At 36.7% G+C, this 21,336-nt stretch overlaps 1 protein-coding gene across 7 annotated transcripts in view; it reads left to right on the top strand.

The window, feature by feature from the left end:
* Positions 1 to 21,336, top strand: part of KLC1 (kinesin light chain 1) — a 47,452-nt gene that overhangs the window by 7,143 nt on the left and 18,973 nt on the right. For all 7 annotated transcript variants that reach the window (XM_005520093.3, XM_014249868.2, XM_088057173.1 and 4 more), the window contains exons 2-11: positions 9,780 to 10,041; positions 13,182 to 13,412; positions 15,452 to 15,530; positions 17,612 to 17,837; positions 18,352 to 18,439; positions 19,100 to 19,201; positions 19,829 to 20,002; positions 20,144 to 20,243; positions 21,110 to 21,159; positions 21,252 to 21,319. In XM_005520093.3, the coding sequence (XP_005520150.1) occupies positions 9,781 to 10,041; positions 13,182 to 13,412; positions 15,452 to 15,530; positions 17,612 to 17,837; positions 18,352 to 18,439; positions 19,100 to 19,201; positions 19,829 to 20,002; positions 20,144 to 20,243; positions 21,110 to 21,159; positions 21,252 to 21,319 (1,379 nt within the window). In that variant the 5' untranslated portion in view covers position 9,780. The remainder of the gene's footprint in view (positions 1 to 9,779; positions 10,042 to 13,181; positions 13,413 to 15,451; positions 15,531 to 17,611; positions 17,838 to 18,351; positions 18,440 to 19,099; positions 19,202 to 19,828; positions 20,003 to 20,143; positions 20,244 to 21,109; positions 21,160 to 21,251; positions 21,320 to 21,336) is intronic.

Here is a 21,336-nt window from a genome sequence, read left to right on the forward strand (position 1 = left end):
GGAGAAGGGCTTGGAACTATGGTTTGGTCCTCAGGTGTGAGTGCACAGAATGTTAAGGTGCCTTCGTGAAGTGTTGGGTTAGGGCCTGCTCTACTGCTCAGCACCTCCTGACCCAAGAGAGTTCAGAACATCAGAGTAAGGCCCCCAGATTATGGAGTACTTAACAAGGAAATTATTTCCAACTTTACAGCTAAGTCAGCTTTCTGCAACTGTACGTAAGAAACAGTGAGTGATAATGCAGTGGTTTTTCTAGATGGTTGTATAATTTGCTGTGCTTTCTATGAACTTAAATATGTAATTATAAAAAAAAATTATTCTCATAACTGGTAGTTGCCATTGAAATTATTGATTTTGATGCAATATTGAATGGGTTAGCATTAATTCTTTCTCAATATTAAGGATTATGCCTAAAGAGTTTAATTGTGAAACTTTTTCTGTAGTCTTTTTGCAAGAACTGGGTTATTGGTTTTGCATTTCTTTTTTTTTTCTTTTTTTCATTATTGGAAGGATAAGCTGGAGGAAGATGTTTTCCCTAAAGCTTGAAGGAAGACTCTGCAGTTCGTGCGCTTTAATATAAACTATTAAATAGCTTCAAAACCCAGTGTAAAGATTTGCTAAACCTAAAGGCTGCTGTGTGCTGAAACACTGTTAGTGGATGTTCATTTTATGTCTGCAGAAGAAATTGCTCTTTTTTCTTGTTTCAGTCTAAATAATCCATGTCTTCAATGTCATCAAGCATGTAAGAGCATTGGTAGTCAGTGCTCACAGTAAATTGTTAGCAGTTTCCCATACGGGTCCAATGACATGAGGCAAGCTGTGGCCTTCTCTGCCCTTCCTGAATGCATTTTCTAGATGTTTATGGGTATGCTATAAAAAGTAGATTTGGTTAAGATAATAGATCTGATGTTAGTAAGTGGAAGCTGATAGAGTTTTTAATGTGTTTTGGAAGACTGATTTGATGGGAACATTACTGTTCTTCTACCTAAGTGCTATTTAGAGACTAGATAAATAGATAAGATAAATGGATGCTTACTTTGATTAGTCAATAAAGCAGTTCTTCTACAAAAATAACAATGCAAAATGAAAGAACTAGAGTCAAGCTGAAAAAATGTTTTGTCTACACTATTGACAGCTACAAACTGCAAGACAGGTAGCTTTTGATGTTGCTGTATTTCCTGTACCCTAACCCTATTCCATTCCCAAAGTTTCTCACACCATCAAGAACCGGCCTTATCAAGACATTTATCAAAATTCATTGAAGACCTGGTTGCACAAAGTGACCAGTCCAGGAAGAGCCAAGTGCCATTTTCACACAGAAATCAATGCAGGTTCTTGGAATATTGAGGGAAAAAACTCTGGAATTTGATAGTGATGATTGATCTGTTACTCAAACTTTCTTGACAGTATTTATTTAAAAAAACAGTCAAAATTTCTTTTCAATCCACCTAAAGTAGATAATTTGTGAAGCATGTCTTTGTAACTACAAAATACTAAATTACAATACAATTTTTGAACAATTAGCCTTGATTTTTCCTGATGTATCTTTAATTCTTGTGCTAAAGCTTTTTAATTATTAATGGTAATTATAACTACTTTTTAAGTCTTTACACCTCTGCCTTCTTATGCATTTAAGTAAATTTATTCTGTCTTTATGTAACTGCTCTTAATACACTCATGATCATTTTAATAAGTGATCCAGTGAGGTGGCTTTGTTGTCCTCTGCAGAAGGCAAATCTCCTGTGGCCTAAACTGATGCGTTGCGTCAGTGTTTTAGGGAAGGCAAAATGCTCTCCTTTCTCAAGATCCATTGGTGGCTTCTTGGAAGTGTTTATTAATACTCACAGGAGCTAAGGAAGTGCTTGCTTTGAAGGGGAACAACAGACGCTGCTTCTGTTGACACAAGGGTGGTACAGAAGGGAGACAACTCCCTTGCTCCAAGGGGTAGGAGACTTGGAGATTTGCAGTCTGTCTGCCTTCAGAGATTCCATGGACATAACTAAAATTAAAAAACATCAGCATTAGACTTGGCCCAGCACTACCAGACAGCAGACGAGGGTTGTGTTCAGTTTTATTATTCTGGAAAAGAATAGGGTTTGGATCTTGCTACATGGCTGTTTCAGATTTTGAGTAAGGAAGTTATTTACCACCAGCATGTAACAGGTGATAGCAACCTCGACTAACAACGAGTTTATAAGCTGTACCTTCTTAAAAGTCTGGCTTTTAGTGTAGCTCCTCTGGGCTCCTGACTGGGTCTGTGGAGCTGCCTTAGACACACACTGCCTGTCATCTAGATTTCTTTCGCACTTCAGCTTTGACAGAGTAACCTTTGATGTGATACCAAATGCATAGAAGAGTCTTAATACCCATCCAGTTTCATTTGAAATCTGAGCTATTAGAAGTGCTTAGTAGTGTATACAGAGAATGAATTTTTCTCTTCCATGCTTGTAATATGTAATACCAATTGTAGTGTGTAATACTTCTCAGAGAATCTACAGTGATTTTAGGATATGTTGCTATTCTGTGTTTCAGTCACTATATTTTTAGGCCTTCAGAAAGGTTTAATGCAGTTGGTGAGATATGCAAGTGAGAGGATACTTTCCCTTGATTCCTTTCACACAAATAATTGGAATATGCATAATAATGTGTAGGGCAAGATAGGATTTGGCCTGCAGCATTATGGAATTCCAGATATATTTGAGTCTAAAAGAGATTTTGGAATTAGATGGGCAGGTCATCTGAATTGTCTGCAGTTAAAAGGATACAGATCTGCTGTATCATGATAATTGAAATGCTAGCTAGTAGCCAGTGTTTATTCAGTGCAGTACGGTCAAGGGATTGACACCATAATCTTTTCTTTAGGAGGAAGAATAATCCGTGTAGTTAAAGAATGCTTTTATGTCACTGAATACTTTTATACTGTATACAGATTTTAAACTCAACTGTTTCAGCAGGAAGTAATAATTTTTGTGAAAATAGTTCGCTTACTACAGCAGAAAGAAGGCTGAGGGCTGAAATAAGTCTCAAGGCATTTTTCCCAGTTGTCTTTGAAATATGCAAAAATATTTTTTCAAAATAGTATTAAATTTATTACCTTTAAGAATTCAGATATGATTGCTAAGAAAGTGTTCATTCTGTAGCACACTACAGAAATCTAAATCAAAGGACTCTGCAGCAGAGCAAATCTTCATAGCTTGTACTTTCTCAGCAGTGCAAATCATCTTAGCTTGTGCTTTCTCAAAGAGAATTGTCAGCATCACCCTCGCTAAGGGTTTTATAGGAGCTATTTTTGCTATAATCTCTTTTTTATAGAAAATATGGTTTGTTAGTCTGCGTTTCTCCATAATAATTTTTTCATCTTCCAAAGAATCTGAAGATTTCCCCTGAAAGGTATGATTTTAAATTTTTTTAATAACAGGCTCCAACATGAAAAGATTCCCAGATTTATCAAGGTAGATGTAGGGTGGCTGTGTTCTTCAGCTAAACAAGTACATAATCCTCTTCACTTAAACATAGTTTAATACAGTGCATGGGCTTATAGGTAGTCATTGGGGTTTCCTGGAGGCTGACAGGGTGTTTTTGAGAGTGGATGCTGCTGTGATGCAGGGCTGGAACGTGAGGCCACACAGCCTCTTCCCACTGCTCCATGTGGAGAGTAGGCTGTTCCTGGCAGTTGTAAGAGAAAAGCAACAGCCTTGTTCGAGATGTGGAAATTTCTGCCAGTATTCAAGGTTTTTTTGTGTTTTTCACCTTTTAGTCAATCCTTCTAGTTCTTACTATTTGCTTATTATTAATGTCCTTTGCATTTCTTCAGAAACCTCTGGGCTTGCCTTTAGAAATGCCAAAACTGCAAAGGTTGTTTTTCCAGTTTACTTATCAACGCAGACATGTTGTGATGTTAAGGCTGTAGGTCAAATCCCAGATGTGATTCTGAGCTTTTCTTTGGGTATGTGCCCTTGACATTAAAGGACTACAAATGTCCTTTTTATGGTATTTACCTGGCATACCTTCACTTTAAACCAAGTGGTAGGGCAGACTTCTACATTCTGGGCTGGTTCTGAATTGAAGGCTGCCAGGGGGAACACAGTAAGTTGTTTTTTTTCAAATTCAGATGCTTACTAGCTGGAAATTGGTAGAAAAAGTGACTCCCCTTGGAGAGGGGGAGTTTCTCTTTAGCTTAATATTGGTTGCTAGGTCATGTGCAGCTCCATCGTCTTACCTTCTTCTGGTCAGTGATTTACAGCCTCCAGTATGTGCTGCCAATTGTCCACACCAAGTTATTTTTAAGGTAGCTCGTGTAGCTGTGTGGTGGATGCTGAAGGTGCTTTCTGAGCTCACACATTTGGAAACCCGAGGCAGTGCAGAGGTGCAGCAGTGTTCTGTTTTTAGAACTGGGTCAGTGAGTGTGCCTTAAGTCTGACCTCCACCAGGACACCGTTTGCAGGTGCAGTTCCAGATTTTCTATTCTATGTCGATTTAAATATAGATGATGAGAAGAGTGATGACTAGCAAAGGCAGGAAAGCTGCAGTCCTGAATATGTCAAGAGGGAAAAAAGCTACTTTCCTCTGGGAGTTTAGAGATCATGTAATGGAAAAAAATTCCGAAGTATAAGGGATAATTTTAAGTAAAAGGAAGGGAAATCAAACAAAAAGGGAAGGATTTTAAATATTCCTTATGGGAATATGACTTGTGACAACAGAAATAGTTTGACAGGTAAAGAGAATTTTAACATCTTAAATTTGAAAAAACAACAGGTAATGATTGTTCTTTCAGACTTGGAGATTCTGACTGAAAACCGTAACAGCAATATAGTCGAAATAGAGTGTTTGTTATCTGACTTTTACAAATACCTTTCTCAGCGTATGAAAGGCATCCGTGAGTGATTCATCCTTGTAATTTCTGCAGTCGCTGAGCTGCCTGCAGGAGGGGTGCGGCTAATGCAGCGTTTGACACACTACTCAGTCCTTCCCAAACTGTTTTTCATCTCTTGCCTTTGTTGCTCCGTTTCTTTTTGTACTTGGAACAGCCTGTAATGTTTTGAGGATTGTTTGAGAAGGCAGTTTTCCACATTATGAAGATTAGCAGTTAAAGCAGCTCGGAGTATTTGAAGATGGTGCCTTCCATGATGTAATGAGATGTGTTCTTGTTCTGAGCAGCGAATTAATGACTTGTAATTTGCAGCTCATACAAAATTGAAACAAGCACATGACAGATGTAGGATGCTGAGCCTTGCCATTTAATTAAGGAGGAACTAAGAGTGAAATTCGGGTTAAAAGCCTTGAATGGAATGATTATTGTTAGGAAACAGTGAACTGATAGGTCCCTATTAGAGATACAAAAAGCTCAAATAAGTATAGCTTTCCACCATAACTTTGTGGAATTTGCAGTGACAGAGCCCCTAGGTATGGCTTGAGCCAGACTTGTAGCAGCTTTTGCGGTTAGGAAGATGATTTTTCATTTGCAAACACATTATTATTTAATTTTCAGCTCTGCCTATTAGCTGTAAATTCAGAGAAAAAGTTTGGGGATAATTTGGCTTGACAAAGCAGTTTAGACTTGGGGGTTTTTATAATTAATTTATTTAAAATTATATTTTGCAACAATAGTGATCAGACACTAAATACATTAAAAATTTATCTTCCAAGCTTTTAGTACTTGAAACCCATTAAATAATAAAAATATCAATACAGAGAGGGGTAGTCCTTAGGGATTCATTACAAGGAAGAAAAATTAGAATGGTTTTATTTATTTGTTTTTAGGATCCATGCTAATCCTTAGTCAAGAAAAAAAAAAGTCTCCTTGGTTTTTTAGAATACAATTCTTCCTTGAAAAATTTTCTTATGCAAAGAGGGATTTGTACATGTTTTGACACAAGAATATTTTGAGGTGGTCTGCAGGAAAACGACTCTTCTTTAAAAGCAGCTGAGTAGGAAAAGCTCTTTTAAGAGATCTTTAAATATAAGCTGAGGGCTTAGGTAGCTGGCTGTGATATGTGTATGTCCGTGGGAGAATTTAGGCACAAATTTGTGATGTCAGCATTACTGGTGTAGTTGGTTTGAAAGTTTTATGAACAACAAAATACTTAAACTGATTAAAGATAACAACCACTTAAGTTGTTTGTATATTATGAGATTATCCCAGTGGTTACATGACTGAAAGGCTTGGCTTTGCTTTCTTTGTGCTTTCTTTGGTTCAGACTTGCTATTCTCAGTCCATTTTTTTGTTTTGAGCTTATGTTACAACAGGTTACAGAGGTGGAAGCCTTTTCAGTAGATGTTGCAGAACTTCATGTGTTAATCTGTCAAAGTTAACTAATCTTCGTGTGTTTTAAGACAGTGACTTGATTTTTCTAAAAGCTGGAAAGCATTAAGTGACTTTTGTACTTAAGCACAGTCAATATTATCACAAAGGAGACGGATAATATTCAAGATCTACACAGACTTAATATAATAGGTACCTTTCTTAAACCAGCTAGTGAGTTTGTAGCTTTTGCTGCATTGCATATTTTTTTTTCTCATCCAAAATTCTGTTTTATAAACCTTTGTATGTCTTAATTCTTTGGTTTGTTTTCAGTTGTACACTGAGCTAAAAACTAGTATTTGAATCTAGAATTCCTGCCCAGGTAAAATTTGCAGTGGAGTGGAGTGCAGGATAAAACTTACAGGAGCTTAAGAAGCCTCTCCCTACACCCTTTTTTTCTGTAGGGAAAATATGTAGGAAGAAAGAGTTAACATTTTTTGAGAAGTGACAATAGAAAGGCTGGGTAGGTTTTGTCTCCTTTCCTCTGTATACATCCTGCATACAAACTTCATTTGTTTGCTTCCTGTGTGGCGTTTGCTGCCTCAGGATATTCAAATCTAATTTACAGAATCACAGAATATGCTGAGTTGGAAGAGACTCACAGGGTCATTGAATCCTTGTCCTTTACAAAACCATCCCCAGTTATATGAATGTATATTCAAATGTGGGCTTGTCTGATGAACAGGCAGTGAGCTTCTGTAAAATACGTTTTTTTAAAAAATCATGAAAATAGCACTTCACCTTCACTTACTACCCTTAAGACTAAATATTAATTCATTAATTTTGCTCCTACAAAGCATCAGATTTGATAGCAGGACAAATTATATGTTTGTTATCCTCATGTTTTCTAAATTATTCTCCTAAGGTATATATATAAAACTCTGAACACCAACTGATACCTCACAAAACTTATCCCAAAAGATTTATTCCTTTCCTGTCAGTAAGACAGATTGGGATTCTAACAGTGTTCACTAGAGGAGACTTGAGAATCCCTCTCCCAGGCTGCAAGGACCTTCAGGTCCATCTGTGTTGTGATGCAGCTTTTGGCTTGGCTCCAGCTCCAGGGTAGTGCAGAGGCAGTGAAAGCTTTTAGCTGCATTTGGGTTGGAATGAGGCAGCTAAAAAATCTGGCACACTGGAATGAGACAGGAGCAATATATTTGTAAAGCAGGTCTGCTGCTGGGATGGTTTTAGTGTGGTTTGCCCCATTGTATTTAAACCTGCTTTTCCTCTCTTCAAAAGCTGCTGTGCTGGCTTAGCCGTCCTTAGTGCAGCTTCAGTGTATTCAGGCAGAACTATAGGCCTGTTAATTTATCTGTTAATCTATGGATTATTTATCCATAATTTATCTGTATTCATCACTTAGAATTAATTTTATTTCTACTGTGGTGTTTAAAATGTGTAATTCTTTTAAAGATAGCATCTATGAGTGTGTTACATACATGTATGCAAACATCTGCTTTTCATTTTTGCTGTAAAATGACAGAATATTGAGGCATGCAGAAGGAATTGCTGCTATCTCTGTTCACATAAGAAACACAAATAGTCACTTCATTAGATGTCTCTGCTGGTTTTACTTCCTTATAATCAAAGGTTCAGTTCTGTGCATTCAGGATGGAAATTGTTAATTGAGGCTGTGAAAGTGTGCCAAGGGTAATTAGGGTTGAGTTGTGTGCTGAAGTTAGCATAATCCATAACAATTTCTTATATGACTGTGTGTTAGAAGTATTTATTTACAAATTTGGTCCACATTAAATCGTGGTTCATTTTTCTACACAGCTTCAGAGAGAGTCAGTACTTTAAAACTGTCTTTTTAAGCATTCTGGGTCATAGTTCTCAGGTTATAAATGGGAAGTGTGTAAATATCATTCTCCTCATCAGGTCTTCATGGGTTAATTTCTTATACCATGCTAGATTAGTTGCTTTATACAGATTTATATGTTCCATATTGATTTATTTGTGAAGTTACTGGGTGCTTCCAAGCACCCAGTTAAAATTAAATCTGGGTGCAACAAGGTTCGGGCTTCCCCAAATTCTGTGTTTTCAGAAAATAGATTATTACAAAAAAACCCTATTGTCATCTACAGCTTTTGTTTGGTAGCAAGTGGCTGTACCTTTTGGGTATTGCAGGAGATCATCACAGAGAGGGTAATTTGAGTACATATAAACAGAAAGAGCAGCCTTTTTTTTTTAATATGCAAAAGCATAAGAGCACATCCTTTGGCTGTTGCCATGATGTGCTTATATGCGTGTTCTTACAGCAGTTTTAATTCAGGATTTAAGTGGTTCTAATTTTTTTCGCTTTCTCCTAAAATTAGACTTGCTTTTGTAGTACAAAGTTTTAATACAGATATAATTAATTTATCAATGCTTACTCAGGTGTGTTCACATAGATGGGGTAATTTATTGCTTTTGAAAAATCTTTAGTATTTTATTCTAATTTATACTTCCTGATTTATTTGAAGATTTAAATACCTGAGGTATAGAAGAGCAATTGCTCATGTCTTTACTTTCATTATAGAACATTTTTCTGGTGGTGTTTAAAATGGGTCAAATGATTTGTGTGTTTTCTCTTCGCATTTTTACATTGTTAACCTTGTTTGTCACTTCAGTAACAGCATGTGTGATAATTAGAGTGTGTGAGTTTCTAAACTTCCTTGGGTCTTCCTTTGCATTTGGTAGAGGTATTGACAAACATCCAGAAATTTACTATCTTTAGTGTAATGCATTAGATACTGATAAAATAGCATTGTGAAATGTTTCTTTCTGCAAGGGTTGTACTATACAAACTGTGTTTTCCAACTTGAGACAGGTGTTGCATCTTCATCAAAACAGCTGCATCTAGACCTGAAGGAAATCGAATGTCCGTGTGTTACATGTAGAGTTCAAATAATGAATTAAAGTTGCCCAAGGGGTAGTTGTGATGTTCAAAATACAGAGTGATAAGAGCTTTGGTAGTCCTTGGGGAAGGATGAGGCTGGTGTTTCCTTTTTACAGGAAAAAGATGATTTTTTTCTTGATTGACTTATAACTCTTTCAGAAGGCTGGATGATATTTCTTCAAATTGTTCAAGCTCTATTTTGTGTTTTTTTTTAAGAGAGCTACAAATCAGTGGCATCTGCAAATAGCTATATTTATTATAGTATGTATTATATACACCAGCTACTTTTTTTTTTTGCACTAACAAGAATCCTGGAGATGCAGCCCTGTTCTTCAGCAATTGCTACAAATTCTAATGCCACAGCATAGTCTGTGGTTCGTTATGTGTTGTTTTTTGGTTTATCGATGAGTGTTAATATTAAATCTGGAAATAGAAACTGGAAAACTTGATACTGTTCAAACTCAGGACATAGAACATTGTAAAAGTTTTGCACAAATGTAATTGCATGCTGAATATACATTTCAGGCTTTTTTAATTTATAGAGTTACATGGTTATTTTATTTTTCCTTTTGTATTAACTAGCATACTCTTCCATTTCAGAATGTATGAAAACATGTCCACAATGGTGTATTTAAAGGAAGAGAAGTTGGAGAAGCTTACTCAAGATGAAATCATTGCCAAAACTAAGCAAGTGATTAATGGACTAGAAGCACTGAAGAATGAACACAATTCAATTTTACAGAGCTTACTTGAAACGCTGAAATGTTTGAAGAAAGATGATGAAACTAATTTGGTTGAAGAGAAATCAAACATGATTCGAAAGTCACTGGAAATGCTGGAGCTTGGCCTTAGTGAAGCACAGGTAAAGTAGTAAAATTAAGCATTTCAGACATTTCTCTCCAGATATTTGTAATATACTGGGGTATTTACATTTTTCTTGGATATTAAGGACAAAAGGTGATATAATTAATAGAGGTAGTTACTGTTCATCGTGCTGTGTTACAAAATTAATTATGTGTTCAGTGTTAAAGCACTGAAATTCATGGGCTCCACTTGACATCAGTGAGACAGTAATATTTTCTGTTTAGACTTTTCCACATTAGGCATTAGGCAGGTAATGTTGGAGCAGCTCAAGAACTGAGTGGCATTTTAACTCTAAATGATGACATAGGAGCGTCTCAAAGAAGCACACATATAATAAATGAATTTGCTGCAGCCTTTGAGCTTTGGTGTAGCCTTAAATTCGTGTTTTTATTCCCTTAGCTCAGATTTTGTATAGTAGCACATGAGGCTCTTAGAGGTTAAGAATCTCCAATGTTTATTGAACATTTTACTAAACCAAAATTGAAACTAAAAGCATTTTAAAGATCTGAGTACCGAATCTGAACAACTTTGACTGGTGCATTGAAGAGAGGATTCTGAGCTAATTCCTGTGAACTTAGTCACTGAAGATAAGTGAAAACTTGCATGTTTATTGGGTTGTCAGGACTATATTACAGTAAACCTTGTTATTTTGTACTAAGTCAAAAACCTGAAACAATGTGATGTGACAGTCATCACTGTAAAATGGCAGAGTGTTTGCAAATGAGTTGAAAATGCCAATGAGTTAGTTCTATATTAATAGGCTTCCTGTTGGTCTGTAGCTGTGCTCAGACTTCTCTTCTGGATTTAGCTATTATTGTGTGGTGATCTGGAAGTTGTGTGCATTGGATCATGGTGAATTGAGAGCGAGAGAATGAAATGTGGGTTATCAGACAGGAGAATGTAGAACCCTGGACAGACTGTCAGGCCTTAGTGTACATACTGTACACACTTCCATGACTGGTATAGGAGGAAAATGCTAGAAGATGCATGGAATAAAATTGCAATAATTGAGTTACCTTTAATGGTTGTTTGAAGAAGATGTGCAAATGAACGACTTTTTCAGAGTCCTATGTAGTATTAGGACTCTGAAAAGCTGGTTGTGATTCTTGGCTCTATCAGGAGCCTCAGATGCAGATGTTCCTGCCTTGTTTGCCTCACATGGTACTTTGTGAACTGTGGTGGTGAGGAGCCAAGAAGTCTGCATTTGTTGCCTTTGTTAGGAAGCCAATTGCGCTTCAAACTTCTGCTCTCAGACCTGATAAGGTTACTCTTCCTGAATGATTCGAGTTGTAACAATGTAGTATTTTTTTTTCTATTTTTTAAATTTAAGATACGGAAATAGATGTTTGTTGTGGCATGCATGTAGGTCTGGTGATGTATTATTTCCATGAAAATGAAAGTAACTTCACTGAAGAAGTTATCAGACTTTTCTCTCAGTTAATTCTAGTGAGTAAGAGTACAAAATACTTTAGTTAGCCATTGTAGCTTGTAGTGTTTGAATACATTAACCCTATTATCACAGTTTTCCTAAATATGCTTTCTCATTATATAAATACCACTGTTTGAATTGACCAAGTAATTAAAAATATTAGAACAATTTTTAATATGTAAATAGGTGCTGAAGTCTGGAGTTTTGGGCTGGTGTTAGGAAATTATACCTGGAGTTTTCCTTACCTGTATAGGAAAAATTAGTTTCTAAAGGCTTAATGAATGTTTTGACACCTGGAATTTTATCTAAGGACACCATCTGTTTCACATGAAACACTTAAGTTTAAAACCACTTAAAGATAACTTTTTAAAAAAAAAAACATGAAATTGAGGAGATGAAATACTAGTAGCTTGGGGATGTCTAACTGATCTAAAAGATTTGTACTCTCACCAGTGGTCCATTCTGGCAAGGTGTGCATCCTGGGACTGCTGCCAGCTGTGCTACATGTGTCAGTGGGAGATTGCATAAACAGTGAAGGGAGAATATCTTCTGCTGGTAGTGTTTGACTTTTACTTAATAAGCTCCTTTTTAGTTTAACTTTACTCAGCAAAAAAAAACCCTGTCCAAGTAAGCTGCTTTTATGGGTGTTCTATTTTTTGTCCTTAATGTGACTATGTTTGAAAGTCTGCGCACTCAAGCTTATGGTTAGTAATATGAAGTGCAGCTATAAATTGTGTGTTCAGTTGCACATTCAGATCTCAATTGAATAAGTGTCCCTTTGAAGTATTACCATTATGCTGAGGTGTTCATCTTTAGGAGCTATAAGCATGTATACAAATCCATTTTTTGTCTGGAAGGTGCTAAATTAGAACTCTGCGTTAGTTCTTAGGTTACTTTTGTGATCCTGCAAGTTGAAAGTATTACTGCTCCATTTTATGTTAGTGGAACAAAGATTTCCAGTTCAGTAATCTAGTTCAACTTTCTCATGTATTTTAAGATTATGTTTAATGTTCAGGGAATTCTGAAACAATTTTAACTTCTGATAGCATCACAGAAAACAATTATTTAGTAAAGAGTCCCTCTAAGTAGGGACTGCAATGAAGGAAGGAAGGACATGGACCTGTTGTAGCAAGTCCAAGGGAGGCACAGGACGACAGTCAGGGGACTGGAGCGCCTCTGCTCTGGAGACAGGCTGAGGCAGGTGGAGAAGAGAAGGCTACAGGGAGACCTTAGGGCCCCTTCCAGGGCTAGAAGGAGTTGCAAAAGAGCTGGAGAGGGACTTTTCAAAGATCATGTAGTGATAGAATAAGGCAGAATAGCTTCAAACTGAAAGAAAGTAGGTTTGGATTGGATTTAGGAAGAAATTCTTCCCTATGAAGGTGGTGAGGTAGTGGAACAGGTCCCTGAAAGTGTTCAAGGCCAGGTTGGATGGAGCTTTGAACAACCTGGTCTAGTGCAAGGTGTCCCTGTCCATGGTTGGTGGCTGGAAGGAGAGGATCGTAGAGGCCCCTTCCAACCCAGATCATTCTGTGATTCTAAATAGTGAAAAAGTTTAGAGCAAAAGTGAGAGCCATATCTAAAAATAAGATAAATGGGACTGTTTAACAGATTTCACAGCTGACATATGTTTAAATAATGGAAACCTTATATGTTATGAACAAGACTGCATTCTAGGGGAAGCATGTCACGTGACACATTCTGCTTTTCAGGTAATGATGGCCTTGTCAAATCACTTAAATGCAGTGGAATCAGAGAAGCAGAAATTGCGGGCTCAGGTTCGCCGGCTATGCCAGGAGAATCAGTGGCTACGGGATGAACTAGCCAATACACAGCAGAAACTACAGAAAAGTGAGCAGTCTGTGGCTCAGCTGGAGGAAGAAAAGAAACATCTAGAATTCATGAATCAATTAAAAAAATACGACGATGATATTTCACCATCAGTAAGTACCTGTATAGTAAAACACTAAAAAAAGCACCTTACATTTACTGTGTTGTAATCTGCCTGTTTAACAAAAAATAAGAGATACATTTTATTTGTCTCTAACATATATTTGTCATTAAAATACTACCTTGTACTAGTGTCACATAGTTTGCAGAATGATTCTGAAAGCTCATTCTTATTTTAACAGAGTACATATTTTATTGTCTGCAGATAATAAAATACATGAGGAACAAAATCAGTAAATACTCACTTAGTATCATGTAAGCTTAAAAAGATGAGGAACTGAACCAAAGCAAAAATCTCACTTCTATAAACTCAGCAGTTAAATTAAGTGAGAAATCTAAGCTGTGAGACATTTTAAATACTTAGAGGACTTGGCTTATTTTGACTGCAGGAAAAATACTTAATTTTTGTCTTGTGAAATCAGTGTCTAGCTTCTGTATCTGCTGAGAATTTAAACAAGGATAGGATGTTATTGAATCCCCTTTTAGGAGCATCTGCTGGACACTGTGATCATCTGCATGTATTCAAGCCCATTGTGTTACGTATTCTTAGATTCAGAGAGAAATGGACACAACTTTAATTTACAGAAGGCACTTACTACTTAAAAAGACTTCTGATTTATTTGACCTTCTTTTCATAATTTTATTTTGCTTACTTAGATTAGGTGGTGCTGTAGAGAAGGATCTCATTTTATGTGTTCAGACCTTCTCAGTGGTGTTTTGGAAAGTGCAGTTTTTCATAACTAATTATTTCAGCAATTTTAATGGTTGAAAATGGGTGTGATTTAGTCATGCTTAACTTGACTGCTTGACTAATCCTTTTTAACATATTGTACCTGCTGAGAGTTGTTTTGGTTGGTTGCACCCAGAATTTTTCAGTGCTGTTCATGACTTGGTATTTGTAGATGAATTTGCCAGTGAAGCCTGTTCAGAAGAGGGGTAGAGGAGGGAATATTGGGATTTTGATGTGCTGTATTGTCAGACTCTAATCTGCAGATGGATTAAATAGCTCCATTATTTGAAGTTTAATTAACAAATAGAGTCCAAGTAAGCCAAGCATCTTTATAGTTTTACTAACCATATGGACAGTCTCTGTTTTGAGCCTTTGAAATAGTTGTATAGACTCAGTATGAGGTTGGAATCAGAATTTAAATTATGAACTTCCCATCTGAGATGTAGTCCCGTCAGTTTGCTGGTTTTACTCTGCCCTTGCTCTGCCATCAATGAATTTGAATGCCAGCAGCAGCAGTTGGCTTTTTCTCATCTGTGGAAAAAGGTGTTGAATGGAGAGCCAGAAAAATAAGAATGTGCTCTGCCTCTGGGTTTTCTCCTTACTGAGCTTGCAATTTCTGAGAACTTCAACTATTTATGTTGTGTAGGCGCAACATTTAGGAAACAGAACTGAGGGATATTCTGTCTCTTTGTTTTACATTTGAAATGATCTTTGGGTGCTTAAAATTAATTTACACTGATGCAGTTTCTGATTAGTTTCTGATTGCAGAAACTAATATGGTTCCAGATGGAGACTATTGGAAATGAACTTCCTTTCAAGTGTTCTTGTTTTGTTTTTTGATTGTTGAACCTCACAGATTATAATTGCAAAACCTTATTATTTGTACAGAAGTTGAGTACTCAGAAATTGAGGTCTTCTTATTCTTCTCCCTTGCCCAAATATAACTGTGTTTATGACTAAAAAAGGTACCATGGGCAATTCTGTAATGAGTAGTGTTTCCTCTTCACTGGGTGCTTTCATGAGACCTAATGCCTCTGTGAGAATGGCAAATGTATTCTCGTGTGCTTAAATTGAGACTGAAATATAGGAGACCTGGTTTCTATTCCTGGCCCTTCTGAAGGTGTCCCATATTGTTTTGTGACAGAGTGTGTAAATACATTAAAATATAAGATCTTTATCAAACTTGGGTGAGAAATGTTATTGTCAATTCTGAATGTGGGGTTTTCCTTTAACATTTCTGATTAACTGGACTGTTCTCTTATGCCTTAGATTTAATTTGTTGGGTTTGGGGTTGTTCTGTAGGAGGATAAAGATACGGATTCCACCAAAGAGCCCTTGGATGATCTATTTCCCAATGATGAAGATGACCAAGGACAAGGAAGTAAGTGTACTTCAGATACACTTGTTGGTGTGTTTCTGCAGTGTGGAATATAAAGATGCTCTTTACAAAAGTGTATCTGTGCTTGGGGACCTCTGGGACACAGCTGGAGTGGTGAATGCCTCTGCTAGAATAAGGAATCCAATCACTGATAGACACATCAATGTGCAGAAGTGGGGCCTAGGTTTTTTAAGAGTTTACTAGCTGCTGTAAAGTTCTTCAGACTGATTTAAATTGAGAATTTGTTCTGTTATCCTTCTTTGGGGCCTCAGAATGATTTAGTTGTGAGTGACTGAGGCAGATTCTGATCAGATAGTGAATTCTGTTAATGACCTTTTTCATGACTTGATTTGAGATTCTTGTGGCAGGTTTCAGTATGAAATCTTTTTCATATAGTGTTTTGTCCTTCACTGAGGTTGTCTGCATTAGTTTTAATAGTAATTGTGGAAGTATGGTTTGTCTTCAGGTAAGCAGGACTGAGGCATATGCTGTGGAAGGGAAATGCAGGTTGGATATTAGGTAAAAGATTTTTACAGAAAGGATGATAAAGTACTGGAGTGGTCTACCTGGGGAGGTGGTGGAGTCACCATCCCTGGATGTGTTTTAAAAAAGACTGTATGAGGCACTCAGTGCCGTGGTTTAGTTGAGCTGTTAGGGCTGGTTTGGACTCTGTCTCAAAGGTCTCTTCCAACCTCGTGATTCTGTGTGTGAACTTGACATAGAACTTGTTTGGCAGTTTGATTGAAAAAAGCTCTTGGTAGATAAGTAAGCTCTGCTTAGTGGAATGTGTTTTTTGTATGTGTGTAAACATAGAACATATTGATGTTGTGGAGTCAGTGCAGTGTGCTGGGAACAGAATGGTTCTTCCTGGACAAATGACTTGAGGGAAAATGTCTGAAGGGACCCACCATTGCAATCAGCAGTTTCAAATTTCCTTTATGGGCATGCATACAAGATGCACTGCATTCTTGTCAGCATAGTAAAGCTATCCATGGGCAGCACTGAAGGGAAGGTTTGAAGAGTTTACAGTAGGTCAGTATTGATCATGAACTCCTTCCTAACTCATCTTTGTTTCCCTAGAATTTTGGAGTAGGAAGGTTGAGAGGCAAAGCTCCCTTACTTTGCTTTACAAAACACAAAGCTGACATGTCAGTGATTTCTCTGCCCTTCCGAAAGAATGCTGAGATGCTTCAGTGCTTTGATAGGCAGTGACTCTGTGTATAGGCTTGGACTTGCGTGATTCCACTGACATGAAAATGTGTCCACTTTCTGTGAAAGTAGTTTTTGCTTAATAGAGAGAATAAAGTCAGGCTCTTGGCTGGAGCCCTTATCTTGTGCATTCTCTAGAGTTTAATGGAAATTAATAAGTGGGAATATTCTAAATCTCGCTAATTGGTTAGGTGAAGAGAAAAGGGGTGTATTTTTTGGGGCAGTGGGAGAGTGAGGGTTGCAACTACCAAAGGTTAGGAGTTTCTGGAACATAAATGGCTAAGCCTGAGGGTTAGTGAATAAAACTTAAAGGTTAACTTTGACTCAGGGCCTTTTGTCTTGCAGCTGTTATTTCTGACATCTGAGGTCTTTCAGTCCTTTATGTGCTAACCTTAAGTGCTCCTGGCATAGCAAACAAAGGGAAACCAAAAAAAATGGTATGTTTAGTGAAGAATAAAGGAAAAAGCTTTTCTGCAGGTATTCAGCTTATCTATGTTAGTATTCCTTTCCATATGAAAACAGTGATATTCATAAGTGCAAAATTATTATATAATCTTGACAGTGTTAATGGTTTTCTGAGCCAAAATAGTTTTCTGCTTTCTTCATTAGTTTATTTTGTTTGGCCCTTTGAGCTACTAGAATTGTAAAAATAGTAGTAATACAATACTGGACAGGATATGAAGAATAAACCAGTCATATTTCTACTGTCACTGTTCAAGACAGCCTGACTGCTGTGAAGTATGTTCTGATGCTAATTCTGTGTATTGAAGAAATAAAATTCAGTGAGTCTCATTTTGTGCCACTGAGCACTCATGTGAGATGTTCTATTTACAGTCATCTTTTATACAAGTTAAAATTTTGTGGATTTCTTTCAGTTCAACAGCAGCATAGCAGTGCAGCAGCTGCTGCCCAACAAGGTGGCTATGAAATTCCAGCAAGATTACGGACTCTACATAATCTTGTTATCCAGTATGCTTCCCAAGGTAGATATGAGGTTGCTGTACCTCTCTGTAAACAAGCTCTTGAAGATCTGGAGAAGACTTCGGGTCATGACCATCCTGATGTTGCCACTATGTTGAACATACTTGCTTTGGTGTACAGGTTTGTATACTGACCTATATACCAGATAAATACCAGTGAAATAAATACTTAGTACTTGGCTACAACCTTTTAATATTCAGACTAGAATTTTTTCCCTGTTCTATTTTCCTTTTAAAATTATTATTAAAACCCTCAAGAGGTTCCTAAAATACATCTCTGTATACTTAAAAGTCAAACTGTATGTATTTTTGCCTATACCTTTGCTTTAGGAATGAAGCTGGTTTTGATTTTTTTTTTTTTTTCTTGTCTGCTGGGAGGGCATGTCTTGATTACCCACTTCAAGGTAATCTAGGGATAGAAATTGGACATCGGTGTAGAAATAGTACATGCTCAATACAGTCCTCAACTAGCAAACTACTTACAGGCTTCAGGGTTCTACTTCCTAATTTATGAATATATTCTCAATTACTCTTCTTTTGTAGCAGCATCTTTAGCTTAATAGTGAATTCAGCTTAATTTTTATGATTTTTCATTCCTGAATCCCCAATGTTAATTACATCTCTTTACAATTTAGAGACCAGAACAAATACAAAGATGCAGCAAATCTCCTGAATGATGCCTTGGCCATCCGTGAAAAGACTTTGGGCAAAGATCATCCAGCGGTTTGTATACATGCAATATCATAATTTTACTTGTTTTTCACTGAACTTTTTTCAACTAATTGTAATAGCAAACTCAACAAGAAAGGTTTTAAGACTTGGTTTGTCTTTAAACAGTTCAGGTAGGAGGCTGCATTATATTCAGTGCTGTTTCACCATAAATAATTTGCCCATACTTGATTTTGCATTGCCTGGATTTTCTATGGGAAATCAATTTGTGAAGAAATATTTTAATTTGCTTACTCAAATCACTTTATTGTACTCAGATTGAAGGGGCACTTCTGATTTGATTTACTGCTACTTGTAAATGAAATGTAAATCAATCTTTTTCAAAATTCATGTGGTACTTTCGTAGCCTGCAGGATGCAGGGCACCTCAAAGTGTAGATGTGAGAGGTACCTTTGTAAGAGAAGAACATGTGAAGATGTGTGTGCTAAATGACATTTCCACAAAGAAAGCAAAATTACTTAATGATTTAGGTTTTTCTTTCCTCTATTGTGGTTGTATGTATTTAATAATAACTATTTCTTCATTTGCAAATTTCTAGAGGTCTATCCTGTGCATGGAAAATTGGATAACATCAATGCCTTGCAGATGTGCTCATTTGTCAAGTATTTGTATCAGCAGATTTCAGTGTACTTAATGTTTTTCTGCTGTTGACAGGTGGCAGCAACTCTTAACAATCTTGCAGTACTTTATGGTAAACGAGGAAAGTACAAAGAAGCAGAACCGTTGTGTAAGCGAGCTCTGGAAATCAGAGAAAAGGTATGAGTGACAAACACAGAGCCTCTGAAGGGACTTTTGGAAGGAGACAGCAAAGTTAAACGCTTGCTTTTTTATGCTTTGGTTGGGTAGATCAGCCAGATAAACCACAGAGTTAACAATGCCTTGTAGTTAGGAGTGTCTGAAATTCAAAGCAGTAGGAAATTCCAGTAGTGCTACGGAATTGCTGGAGCACTCTGGGTATATGCTAAACTCTGTGTTTTGTGAGAAACCTGTACCTTTCTCCTTCCCCTTTGACAGCTAAATAGTCTGATTTGACAAGAGCAGTGGAATTAAAAAATGAAACTTAGCTAAAATTTTTAAGTTGATTATTCTCTACGTGGATATTTATTTTAGTCCATGAGACTGCATCTTCAGGTTTATATAATACTCTCTGTATAATGTTGTTTTACTGCTTAATTTGTTCCTCTTTTGGATTGTTCTGCATCATTCTCAGTTTGTGATAGAATTGAGTCATTTTCATATCTTTGAAATGCAGCTTTTGCTTTTGTCATTATCATGTTGAATTGAGGAGGAATAAACTTAACAGGATGTTTCTAAGTGATTGATTTCTAAACCATGATGTGATGATTAGAGAATGTTTTTTAATACATGGTATTTCATTTCCAGGTCCTGGGGAAAGATCACCCTGATGTTGCTAAGCAATTAAATAACTTGGCTTTGCTATGCCAGAACCAGGGTAAATACGAGGAGGTTGAATATTACTATCAGAGGGCACTTGAAATCTACCAAACCAAGCTGGGGCCAGATGATCCAAATGTTGCAAAAACAAAGAACAATCTGGTGAGCCGTTCCCAAAGTAGACCTGAGACAAAATTTCTCATTAATTGAAATGCACTTGTACCCACAATGTATTGCATTTCTTATTTATAAAGATAAATAAAGCAATGTGCTGATGTCTTTTGGGGGATATTTTGTTTTTAGGCATCCTGCTATCTAAAACAGGGCAAGTTTAAGCAAGCGGAAACTTTATACAAAGAGATTCTTACTCGCGCTCATGAACGGGAGTTTGGCTCTGTAGATGGTAAGAAACTCAGTCCTTAGGTTTGAATTTATGTTTTATTTTTGTAGTTAAAAAGTAAAATTTGCAAGAAATCAGTAGTGTCCTGATTAAAATAGTCTTCTGCTTTAGTTGGACTTAAAAGGTGAGCTGATAGATATGTTGGGAGTTATGTGTTCATCATAAGAAAGCTTGTTGATACAGCAGCAAACATTTGATTCAAAAACACGAGGTAGACTTAGTAGGTTTATGTTTTATGGATTTTGGTTCTGGCATACTTTATCTTATGCCCCACTAAACCAAATTCTGGTGTTTTTATAGAGGCAGAAAAATGTACATCATTTCCAGTCACAGGGAAAACTCAATGCAGGATTTTTGGTGACATAAATAAAGACATGGTTAATGCAAGCCCTCCATTAATACACTTAAAGAACAGGGAAAATAACCTTTAAATTTGGAATTAAACTGTACATTGAAGTCACATGCACTTTATAAACTAAAAATCCAGTGAAGAATTTTCTTTGCATTCCATGACAGTAGCATATTCACCACTTAGTAGATGTCAAAGTAGTTGTTAGGATAAAAGAAAGAAATTAATGTTTTCTAGCACAGAACTAGACACATGACAAATGGGTGGCAGTATATACTGACTTCAAAGCTTCTCAGAAGTAACTGTTTCTAAGTTCAGATAAGGAAAGGAGACAGAATTGTAAAACTGTAAAAGGAGGTGCCTGTTTTATTAATCTGCTGCTTGTAGTATGGACAGTAAGGGTTTTTTGTAACAATAGTATCAGTCCCTGGCTCACAGGTTCATTTCAGAGTGGTGAAAATCAAACAGTGAATACCTTGTAGATTTGTTATTCTATAAAATACTTTTCTTGTTTCACCAGATGAAAATAAGCCTATCTGGATGCATGCAGAAGAGAGAGAAGAATGCAAAGTAAGACCATTGTTGTAAATATCTTTTGGAGCTTATAGTTGTTTAAGTTGCAAATCGGATATTTTTTTTTTTCAACAATACCTTTGTTCTAGGGAAAGCAAAAAGATGGCACATCTTTTGGAGAATACGGTGGCTGGTACAAAGCTTGCAAAGTTGACAGGTGAGTAATTTCTTACA

Source organism: Pseudopodoces humilis, chromosome 7 (assembly GCF_049639895.1).
Source record: "Pseudopodoces humilis isolate 2021_Gansu_Grassland_sample_001 chromosome 7, ASM4963989v1, whole genome shotgun sequence".
NCBI lineage: Eukaryota > Metazoa > Chordata > Aves > Passeriformes > Paridae > Pseudopodoces > Pseudopodoces humilis.